We start from the raw sequence: 12,938 nt of genomic DNA, 5'->3' as shown, positions 1-12,938 counted from the left end.
TATATATTTTTTTTTTTTTTTTAATTTCAGAGCGTTTCTGTTTCAGTCTCAGTATTAACTCTTGCGTTCATCTCTATTGATCGTTGGTATGCTATTTGCTATCCGCTACGTTTTAAAAGTACTGCTTCTCGAGCCAAAATATCCATTGCTGTTATTTGGTTACTTTCATCATTAATTATCTTGCCTGAAGCTATAGTATTGGATATTCGTCCCTTTACTAATCTCCGAGTGGAAACTCTATATTTAACTGATTGTGGTTACACATGGTCTGAAGGAGATACCACAAAATATCAACTCTTCATCCTGCTTATATTATATGTAATACCCTTTTTCTTGATGTCTCTTGCATATTATCAAATAGCTAAAGTTTTGTGGAATAAAAATATTCCTGGCTCAGTACACACTACTAAAAGGAATGCTAAACTGCAGAGATTTAAGCAAAATGGTTAGTCTAATGTTACATTCAAAACTTTTGAGATTTTAAATTTAGTAAGTAAATTTTAAATCCCAAAAGTTTTTATTATTAATAAAATAAGTTTAAATCTCATATTTAATTCATATATTTTCAGTTATAGAAAAGAAAACATGTCGTAATGGAGCTATTAGATTTACACAAGTTAATCAAAATTGTGCCATACAAATTCGTTCAAGACGGAAAGCTGCTAAAATGTTAATAGCAGTAGTAGTTATGTTTGGCGCTTGTTATCTCCCAGTTCATCTGTTAAATACACTTAGGTAAATATACTTAAAGATTTCTTAAAGTATAATTAGATTAAAGATTTTAAACTTTGTATGAAGTAACAAACTGATAAAACAGCTTAACATAGTTGACAACTATTTTAAACAAAGCCCAAATCTCTTCCGATCATTCTTCGTAGACTACTAGAAGTGTGAATCTTAGTCTACATATTTTAAAGAATTGTAATTTTTTGTGCAAATATTTAGATTATTTGAATATATTTATTAATGTATTTTTATTTTAGATATACCACAGGTCTTCCTCAGAATCATGCCACGACAGTTGCTTCTCTTGTATCGCATTGGCTTTGTTATGCTAACAGTGCTATAAATCCTATTATCTACAATTTCATGAATGGTAAGAAAACTAAATGAAGTAATTTTAAAAACTAAAATGAATTGAAAATTATAGATATTTTATATTTTTTGAGATTGAGACATTTTATAAAAGAAATTAATCATTTGTGTAATTTAATGAGGAATTATAGTTTATTTAATTGTGTTATTATAGTTTTGTTCATCGTTAAATTGTAACACTATATCTCAATTCCTCTAAAACTTATAACAAATAGTAGGAAAAAAACATATTTAAATCTCAAAATTGACTTAATGCATTCTTTTCAAAATATAATTTAGCAGAACATTACCAAAATTGGGAGATTTCATTTATATTCAAATATTGTGATTGAAAATGCCACAGAAATGTTTTCAATAGGAAAAAGTATTTAGTTTCTCACGATCTTAATGCAGAAGTCTATCATTATATGGTGAAGCAACAATTTATGAAAGGTTTAATAAGGTTATAAATAATATATATATAAAAGGTTTTATATATATATATTATTTGTATAATAGAAGGGCTGATTGTTTAATTTGAGGATTGTTCTTACTTCTCTCCTGTACAAGTTTCTGGGAAAGTATGCCAATTGCGCTTTCTCTGAAGTGTTGTAACTAGTCTCCATAAGTGCTGAACAGTTCCTGTCGTCTTCGATTTTGCTTCTACTCTACGTCTTTTATTAATAGTCTGTTATTGACAATTTTTTTGAGACAAGAACCATGTCTTTTCTATAAGATTCTTGTTTCAATTATGTTCCTCGAGACACAAAATACTGTATACAAATACATATTTTGTGTTTCAAAGGACAACTCTGAATAAGGAAACATGCAGCAAGATTCTCAGCATTAAAACTTTGCCTTAACATTCGTGAGAAACGTCCGCAACTTCGTGAAATATTTATGAAAAACGTCTACTAAAACGCTAACCACTTCACATAAAGCAGTTTCTTCATCATCATGATTCTTAGCCATATAAGATTTTTTTCTGTTTTTAATTGAAAGAAGCTTTGAAAGATATTATTCTTTCGAACTGACGAGAAGGCACACAAGATTAAAATATTAACTTTTAGACATCTGTCCAAAAACTGGATCCCAGAAAACATAATGCATAGACATATCCTGCATGGCGCTACAGAAGTGTGTGTAAGAGAAGAATAAGGAAAATTTAACATTATTTCATAAATGAAATGAAGATGATAATTTCGTTTTAAAAACAGTTAAGATATGAAAAAAAAAATCTGTATACACGGCATATAATTCAATTCTAATATTATATATATTTAATTTAAAGTCGTTATAAATTATTTTTAATACATTAACATATTTCAGAATCAATATATGGAGGAGTTTAGTTCTAAAGTGAACCAATTCCACATTAAAATTTATTTTATTGCTTACGTTGTATTCAAGTTATTTGGAAAGATCAGACATTATACAATGCATTAAGTATACATATCAGTTTAATGTATTTTGATTTATTTTTAAGATAAATAATAGTTATTAAATGACACTATCTTTAAAGTGGTTTGTGTGGACTTTGTTCATTTTAGAATTGAACCCTCCGCATATTATTACTTAATTTCGTTTAATTTAAATGTTTCATTAACAGTATCATAATGCAATTTCTAGAATAGATTTAACGTTTTAATTTAAATTCTTTCTGTAATTTCATATCCTTTGAATTTTAAATGCAATGAGAAAAATATATAACAGAAATGACTGGCAACATTTTGTTAATTTTTATGTTATGCTGGATTTTCTAAATATTGTAAAAGGCATCAAATATTTTTCGAAGTACAAGAATAAATAAAACATTAATTATAGCTTTATTCTGAATATCCTGACAAATTGATTTAAGTCTTTTTTATATCAAACTTATCATAATAATTTTACGTTTAAACTAATCACTTGATGATATTATTAAAAGTTTTATAGTATATGTTCTCTATTTAAAAACTATTTTGCTACTTTAATTTATTTTATTTTATAAAATTTATCCGATTTGATTTTTCTACTATTTTATATAAATAAAAGTTTATACATTATAAGAGTAACGTTTCATTCGAATATAAGTAGATAAAATTAGCATTAGTCTAACCTATATAAACATTTAAATTACAAAGTGAAAATAAACAAATACAGAATCATGAATTTAAACATTTGTTTAACATTAAACAAATAACTTATCAAACTAATTTCTATCAGCTAAAAATAACTTTATGGCACAGAATATTGCTATTATATACATTATATACCACGTAGCAGAAATACAAATGAAATTATTAAATTCTAAATTAATTCTAGAGTTATTTTGAGAAAAACAGAATAAATATATCATAAAATGAACTTCGAGACAATCCCGAACACTAAAGCTCTGTATGTAATTTCTCGAGAAAGTGTACAGAATTACCTTAAATCGGCATGTTTGATTCTAATCAGAGATAACGTCTCTTTCCAAAGCTATTTAAACTTTGATATGGTAAATAACTAGCATAAAACGCTTTTGTTTATCACGTTTATTAAGTTTTTATGTGTAAAAAACTTAATGCGATACCTATGATAAATACTTAACTAAAAGAGTAAAATCTTTCAAAAACAATGAGTTTTCAATGAAACATGGACAAAAATGCGCAAACGTAAAAACATATGTCATTACTATGTGGCTGATAGAAATCGTGACGTAATATGATAGTGCTGCCTACTTTTTAATTTTTACAATATTTCATTTCGTCTTTTCCCGGCGTCCGGGATTCCCAGTCTCTCGGCTATACCAGCCCATTAAGTGTGAAAACATTGTAGAAAGTTCCTCTATTTCAAACAAAGGCATCTTGATATTTTGATACTGTGTCATATTAATTTAGTCCAGCGGTCACCAACCGGTGGTCCGTGGACCTCTGATGGTATGCGAGAACATTTTGGTGCTCAATAGAGAAATTTGAACATTGATCAACTTAAGGTTATGCGAAGTATTAAGAAAGAAATGTAAAATGCTCGATTTCTTTTCCTCGTTCATTGAGGCTTTTATATTCGAATCTAAAACCAAACACAAAATGACTTATCAATAAATAATAATGTCGATAAATCAATAAATAATCAACAGTAAATAATGTGCAATTGTCATCCTTTGTGAAAAAGAGCCGAGAATCCATGAACTTATTTCAAGTAGCAACAAACTTCATACTTATTTGTTATAATTAAACAAATCAATTTCATATTTACAAAAGTTTCAATTTACTTTATTATCATTATTCTATAGATGTTTGTACAGTATACTTTTAAAAAATTTACGATAGTGGTCCGCCGGATTCAAAATTGTGAGTGGTCCGTCAGGTCAGAAAAGTTGGCGACTGTTGGCTTTAAAGAATACTCCTATAGCTTTATTAAATATTTTCACAGTAATGTGTATATATAAATATAGACCTTATCGTGAAAGGAATTTTCTCCCTTTCGTAAAAAGTGAGAAAATTTCAAAAATAAATTTCAGCTTGCAACATTTATCATCTGAATAGCTGAAGATGATGCTTCTTTTAAAAATTCGATCTAAAGTTTTGAAGAAGTTCTTACAATCATAAGTAGTATATAAACTCAGGTAAATTCAGCAATATTAGTTGATTTAATCGATTGTTTATCTAACCACTTAAAAGAGGTTTGTGGACTAATAAACTAAAATTGTTATGTCCTTCTAATCCGACTGTTCACCAGAGTTCAAGAATTAACCAGAAGTAATTTTAATTTCTATATGTGTTTATTTAAATGCATTTCGGATCCAACTTTTCCGTCGATTCCTCCTCAGTAATGTTTACACAAATATTTTACAGTATGTACTGTCTACGATAAAGACTGTGCCAAGTATTCACAGCCATCTAAAAACCACTCTAAAATTCTACACAAAAACAAAATCTGTGGTGAACAGTCCGATTAGAAGGATATAACAATTTTTGTTTATTAGCCCACAAATTCCTTTTAGGTGGTTAGATAAACAGTATATGAACTAGGGTTTCTCAAACGGTTAAAAAAACAACTGGGAACAGGTCCCCGGTTGTTTTTTTAACCCGGGAAATATACCGGGAAATTTTCGTTCCGGAAATTCCGCAAATTTCTTAAAAGTTTATTTTTTTCTTATTTTGTGTTAAGGTTGAGGAAATTTTGCAAATAGAAAGTATAATTACAGTAACTCGTAAACTGTCAGAATACATTTGTATTTATTAATTTTAAAAGTACGTATTAGTTTTTAAAATTTTGCTCATTATGGCATGCCACAAATGGTTATTAATCAATGTGTAGCTTATTTGTGGCAGGACTCTGAAAATACTTGTCAGAACCTGTAATATCTAGAATAATTGTGCTTATGCTGTATTAATTTTTAACCATACCCAGTAGCTTCAATAACTGCGTAACGCCAAGTTGTGCAAATTGGGAAAGGATACAAACGAGTACGAAGTCTGCAAGTATGAAGATTTTCTTCATAAACCTGATTATTAAATACAAACGAACTGTTGAATTATTGGGCTATAAGCTTGATGTTTCTATTAAAGCAGTTGAGGTAGACAAATCAAGAATACTAGAGAGCAAAAGAAGTACTGAAAGAAAACTCGAAAACGAACTAGAAGTCTTCTAGACTACAGGTGAAAAAACACATAACATTTGTCTTCTCTTAAATGCATTAAACGCGATTCCACTCACATCAATTAAATTGGAATGGGCATTCTCGGTAGCAGGACTTTTCATTACTAAAATAATCCGATTGAGTGATCGGAGTGTTGACCATATTTACTTTTTAAAATCTTATTATAAAAATTTACAATAATATTTTGTATTATGTTTTATTTAAAAAAAAAAAAAAAAAAAAAACGAAAATTACCTTCTAAGTTAGAAGTTTGATCTAAGTTCATTTTTTCTTTAAATTTTCAACTCAATTCAAAGGCATTTTTTTTGTAAGCAATTTCCAACAAACTAATAAATTTTTTCTGTTTGTGAAAATTTCTACGTAATTCAAGGTAATTTTTAATATATATCTTATACAGCATTATTAATATAATTTTGGAAAATACAGAACGTATTAAATTACTTTAAAAATGAAAAATAATTTTATCATTTGATTTCAAGATATATTGTATATCTTAAAAATAATTAATTCTATTCCGGAATTTCCCGGGATCCTGGGAAACAGTTTACTTTTTTCCGGAAATTCCGGGACAAGCAAAAGACAGGGAAATGAGAAAATCCTAATATTAACTATCATATAAACTATATAGGTCTACTCTGAAACTTTAAGCTTTCATACTTAAGCAGATAGATTGCATATCTAGAATAATTAGTTTCCTGATATTAGAAATTATTTCTCTATTTTACTACAGCAGTATTGAACTCTGTAACCTCACCCTGCATATAAATTAATTCTTCTATCAAGGTTTGAAGCGCAGTTGGTTGTACACCGGGCTTAATTTAGTTATAATTCAGTTTTGTGATTGTTGAGTACATCCAAAATAGCAATAACACAATTCGCACTATTTGCTGCATTAAACATCACTGGAGCCATCAAATATTTAATTCGTTGTGGAATCTGTTGAGGCTCGACAGATTCCACAACAAATTAAGAATTGTTATAAGCTTGTTATTTCTGTGAATTGTCTCATCGTGTTACGATTTTACTGTAAATAAGTTTATAATCTTATGGTTTTAACGGTCCACTTGTTTTTTACTACATCATTCTATTTTATTGTTTTAATGGTAAAACAGTTTCCAATGTTACGGTTTTAAAAGTTATGGTTTTAACAGTGTACTTTTTTATGTATATTGTTTGCCTCTCACTGCAATTGCTACTTTATGTATCGTACCGTCATATCTACTCAAACACCTGTAAATTAATAATTAGCATCCGTATGTTATCAATTGTCATCATTTCTGTGCTTCTTATAACCTTTTACATCACGAAGAGTTGAAAAGGGACTCGAAGTCCGAAATGCATACTCTAGGAAATAAAAATGTGATTTTCTAAAGATTGTCCTGTTTCTAATTAATGGCATAATAAGTCTAGTGAAAAGAAAAACCGTCACAGAGCTCGTAAAATTGAATACAAGACCAGACAATAAGCGTATTGCAGAAGAATTTCCATGTCTGAAGAAAAACGTTTAATACACAATTGCCATTTCTGTCTGTAATTTCATTACGTAGCACAATCCTTGTCTTTTAATTTATGATTGATTTTTTTTCAACGTTGGAATATATTTCTGCTAGATTGATTTCACACAACTCGCTCTCGACCAGCGTTTCCGGATTCCTTACTGTTTGAGGCCTAAATTTACCAAACAAATAATCCAAATATCAGCCAATTCAAATTTGGTTTTTTTTAAACAAAAAGTTTTTCCGCGTTTTCATCGATTTATCTTTTCGCATACAAACAACAAAACCATAATCCAATATTATAAATTAAACGTTGTCTGGAATTTATGAGCTACAATTAGGCTATAATTTAAATTAATTAACAGTTAATTTAGTAACTAGATTAATACAAGATGGCGACGCTATCTACGTTTAGTTGCCGAATTATTGTTAATTACATTAAATTATAGCCTACTTGTAGCTCATAAATTCCACTTGACGTTTGGTTCATAATACACTTTGTTATTTAGATATTGAACTATTACATTAAATCCAACAATTGTTTTATTTTCTTAAAGCAATTTTACTTTCAGATGTCAACAGAAACAGAACAAAAACATGTTAAAATTTACCTTGTAATTCATTCCTGTTATTCAACGAAACCAAAACTAAGAACTTGAATTATGTTATACATTTCGTCTTAATTTTCGGTTTATTTTGTTGTTTAATTCCGAATTATTTTAGTTCTAAACAAATTTAAATCTCAATTTTTTAAATAACATCTACGTTTGTTTTGTTTTCTCATTTTGCAATAAAACAAATCTTTACATTATAACAGAGGCGTGCCGTCATTGGAAGCGGTAGATGCGCCGCTTCCCTTGTATTTTCTAAAAAATAAATACATATTAATTTTAATTATATGAAAATAATCGCACAATATTTTATTATAACCGCATTATGTATCTTATTACAAATTTCTATACTACACGTGAAAAAACATATTGCTATTGTATATTCGAATATTAGTGGCGGAGTAGTGGAATGGAAGCGCTGTATTGTCACCATCCAAAAAGCCAGATTCGCGCACGCGCTTTACAGAGCACCAACCTCACCCGGTTTAGCCGGTGGAAGCCTAGGACCTCGGGTGGCTGCTACACGTATAACGCATCCAATTCTATCTGGGACCGGTTCCGGGCTGTTAGCCGCTCGCCCGCTAGATATTTGCCCGATTACGTGAATAACGAGTAGATTTATAACTTAACCCAACCGATAAGAATTTACTGGTATGTTTTTACGATAGTTCTGTATAGTTGACAGGAGTTAAAAAAATCCATTAAAATATTTGATATTTTTATTCCGCTCTCCGATTTTATATTACTCACGGATTTCGATGTTAAACCAGTGATATTACGATTTCGTACATCCCATCTTTAAGGGGATGTAGAAAAAAACGTGTACAATTCTTGTATAATGTTAAAAAATTAACTGTTACTTTGGTAGCATCATTTACAACTAAATTTAATGAATGAGAGAGATGCACGAGGTACAGAAAAAGCTCTAGAATTTATTTTCCTTAAATTTACGATTTATGTATCCGTTTGTCATAAAAATTTGTCTTTCCACTTTTTTCCCAAGACTACAAATATTCGAGTACAAAGTAACTGGTTTCGACTTATTTCTACTTAAGAAGTAGTTAAATAATTAAGCGATTAGGGAATTGGGGACATAAACAAAACCCTGATGAAAGAGCCGGAATATTACTTAAACAAAAGCTTAACCGAACCAATCTATAGCCGAGTACAGTGGGGACTGATTTCTTCGAAATACTGTATTAGATGTAATAAAGACAGAAATTTTTCCAGTTCGACGAGAGTGACCGAAAAGTTGTAAATTTTGGAAATTTCCGTGGACAACACCTGGTCCTAAAACGAATTAGTTAGAAAACAAATGACGGACAATCTATTAAGTTTAACATATTTAGATTTTTACAGCTATGGTGAGAAACGTTTAAAATTTACAACAACCCTGTCGCGTCCTTTGAGATATACTAGTGATGAGACAAAAGAGACATTAACCGGTATCGGCACCCTCGGGATTTGGCAGCCCGCGTGCATGTACAGTACACACCGCACACCTAGCAGGACCGTCTCTGATTCCACTCGTAGGGAGCTATTTGACTAAGTGGTTAAGATTTAAAGAGTAAAGAATATTTTATGTTATTTTCATGTACGTTTCATTACAAAGTTATATTTAATTATAATTTTCTTTAAAAGTATATTCATACAATTGAAGAATATTTTGTACCAGGTATGTATATCCACCACACATTTTATTTCACCAAGTAAGTTTTTATAATTTTATTTTTAATTTTAGCCCTTATATCGTGGCTAGCGATTCGGAATGTAATTGCGATATTGAAAATTTATTTTAAAAAAGTTTTGGCTCGAGATCATATAATGAAAAAGAAAACATTATTAAAAGAGAAAGGCCAATGCCTAAGTTAAATATAAACGCTTCAATAAAAAAATTTGTTCGATATTTTCACGATAAAATGGCTCTGTAAATGCATAAAAATGCATTTACAGAGTGAAATTAGTGTGTGGAATAAGAATGTCTTTGACAATTTAGCTGGCAAAAGACACGAAAAATCGTCGATTCTTTCGTATTTGAAGCAATTTGGAAATCGAAGCGGAATAGAATTTAACATTAGTAAATAATATAAAATAAATATTGAAAATTATAACGAGATAGTTACGGCTAATAGATATATTTAAATTAATAGATGTTATATGTTTTTATCAAAGCAAGAATTGGCATTTAGAGGGCATAGGGAATCTATTGAATCTAATAACAGAGGTAATTATATTGAATTGTTTGATTTAATTGAATTAATTGTTTAATTAAATACATTTAAAGAATTAACTGATTGCCCCTGGAAGTCGGCTTCTTACACAGCCTCCCTATCATCAAAAGTCACGGCACGCCACTGCATTATAATACATTTTATATTAAAACTCGAATGTCACATTCATGCCTCTTTATTATAAGCTAAAATACAGTTCTGAATGAAATTCTTAAAAACGATAATTTATCTTTTAAAAAGTGAAATAAATTATTGAAAAGGAATTATTTTCTAAGCATGAAAAAACCCTAGGAAATGAATTATTGTAGATTGTAAAAGAATTGTATTTTTAAATCGCTAATATATTGCATTTCTATTAAAAGGGTTTCAACTAACTTAGATCTTATTTGATTTTTATAATGCACGACTTTAAAATCCTTAAGCATTCAGTTAATAAAGTGCAATTTTCATAACGAAGCTCTTATGACAGATTCATTGCAGATAGAAAGTTACAGTTACATTGCAGGTAAAATAAATTTTAACGTAAGGAAATGTACTATTATTTACAGTATTTTACTTTAAATCTCAGACATACAGTAAAATCTGTCCAAGACGGAACTTGAATAACACTATAACTTGTTTAAAGAGAAAAAATTCGGTAACGTGACTTCGGTTTATACAGGTTTTACTGTGTGTATATATATCCCATATTTTTAATAGACATATTTCTATCTATTAATTAGTTGACAAAACTAACCTAATACTGTTTAATATGCCATTTTAACGTTTTGTACAGTAAATTATTCTAGAAATAAGTAACTAAAATCTTTCAGAAAAATTTAGGCACGTCCTAAAAAACTTTGAATTCATTTGGTTCTATTACATATTATGTAACAGGGTATATATTTGAAAATTTGAATGATTACAACTGAATTATTGTTTATATGGTTAAAATAAAGATGTGATTATGCTTTGTGTATATGTAATTTTATACATTTATAGCAAGACTGTGGAAAGCTTGGTATGAGGTCTGCAGAAGATCCCTTTTTTAACAAACGAAATACGTAGAGACTATTTCTTTATTAAAAAATAGCAGTCTTAAAGATATAAATTATTTACTACTTCGTTATTAAGAATAATATTAATTAATACGGATAAAAACACTACAGGCCTCTAGGTTTTTTTCCTGGATCAGGGAAAGTTTTCAGCTCACCTCTCTTCGTGGCTCTGTGTATATCTACATGTTTATTAAAACTTTAAAGAAAAAATAAATTTTCATTTACTACTTTAATTTCTAAATTAATTTGTTCAGAAATCGTGTGTTTTTATATAAATAATGTTTTAATTTAGTGGATGTTGGAAACTTTGTTTTTAAGAAATACTACAAATTAAATCTAAAATGTATTGAAATTTTATATTATTTTTATCAATAAAATTGATTTTAAGAGGTAGATTTAATTTATAGAAATAAAATTAGAATTATTAGAAATAAAATTCTATAGTGCAGAGTTAATGTTAACAGAAAGCATCTCCTGTTTACTCTATTAATTAATTTACTGTATATAAATGAAATACGAGTTATAATAAATATGTTAGCGATGGTCATTGTAAAAGATAATCAATAATATTATTATTAGTTTAATTTTAAAAGGAAATTTTAATTTATAGAAAGTTTCGCAGTGAGTTACATAACATAAATTTCGTCAATCTCAACATTATCATTATGATTTAGCTCTTATAAAAATATATTACACAATATTATAGTTTTTTTTTAAATTCATTTAAAAAATAATATAATAATATTTAACGTAATTTAACTCAGTTTGATTTTTAGAAGAAAAATTTTCTGTAATTGAATAAGAGAAATGAATTTATTTTTTTTATTCTTTGTTTTAATATTACAATTCTATAATATATTTTGTTTCATGTACTAAAAGTTTTGCATTCATTTTATAAAATCATTATAATTATTAAATTTAATATTTCTTTTTTATATTGAATTAATTTTTTATAAATATGATATTTATGTATCTTTAACAGGTAAATTTCGTAAAGAATTCCGAAATTCATTTACTTCAAATTGTTTCCGTCAGAAACGAAGTCGTTCTCGTCTTACTTACTTATGCCACAATTCAAATTCTTTAACAGTAACTCAGTTTGAAACCATTAACTTAAATTCTATCGCACATAATTCGTAAATTTTCTAAAATTTATTTTTGGCTTATATTAAAGATGTATACGAATTTTATATTGTGATTCTGTATTTAATTTCGTGTCTTATGTATTAAATGTATGACAATTATATACATTTAATGTAAAATTAAAGTGATATCAATAACTACATTTCTAGTTTATTTTATAAATAATTATACGACGCATTTAACAAGAAATTTTTTGTATAATTTTTAACCATTTTTTCATAACTTAAATTCAATATTAAAAATAAATATTAATATCTAAATAAGTATGTGAAGTTTACATTGCATAAATGTTTAATGATATAAATTTACGTAGACGCTTTATATATACAGAAATTTGTATTACAAATTTATATACAAGGGTTGATACATAAATCAGGTAATCTACCATAATGTAGAGATGCAATCATGTAACTGCCATATATCAACGAGTTTCTAGGTTAAAGTATAGTATGTGCGAAATCTCATTTAGTTATGTTACATAAGAACCAAATTTAAACATGAACTCAGCTTCTTCATTCTATAAAAACTAGTGATCATTAATTGAATTTTTAGTACAGGAAGATTGCAAGCAAAGAAAGAGACAATCAATTCTATGAGTAGAACTGATTGTCTCTTTGCTCTTTGTTTCCTCATAAGGTTTCACAATACTTCAGTATTGTGAATCAAGAGATCTCTTCAGAGAATAGGATCAGAAATAACGGTCTTATACTTGCACTAAA

At 28.2% G+C, this 12,938-nt stretch overlaps 1 protein-coding gene across 1 annotated transcript in view; it reads left to right on the top strand.

The window, feature by feature from the left end:
* The window catches only part of LOC111613423 (orexin receptor type 2-like), a 55,557-nt gene extending 43,270 nt beyond the window's left edge, over positions 1–12,287 (top strand). Inside the window, exons 2-5 of the mRNA XM_023354786.1 lie at positions 31–445; positions 570–735; positions 984–1,096; positions 12,059–12,287. Of these exons, the coding sequence (XP_023210554.1) occupies positions 31–445; positions 570–735; positions 984–1,096; positions 12,059–12,216 (852 nt within the window). The 3' untranslated portion in view covers positions 12,217–12,287. The remainder of the gene's footprint in view (positions 1–30; positions 446–569; positions 736–983; positions 1,097–12,058) is intronic.
* The last annotated feature ends 651 nt before the right edge of the window (positions 12,288–12,938 follow it).

Source organism: Centruroides sculpturatus, unplaced genomic scaffold, assembly GCF_000671375.1.
Source record: "Centruroides sculpturatus isolate CEXI.00-Female unplaced genomic scaffold, Cexi_2.0 scaffold2, whole genome shotgun sequence".
Lineage (NCBI taxonomy): Eukaryota > Metazoa > Arthropoda > Arachnida > Scorpiones > Buthidae > Centruroides > Centruroides sculpturatus.
The sequence above is the reverse complement of the archived record's forward strand: the minus strand, read 5'-3'. Positions and strand labels throughout refer to the sequence as shown.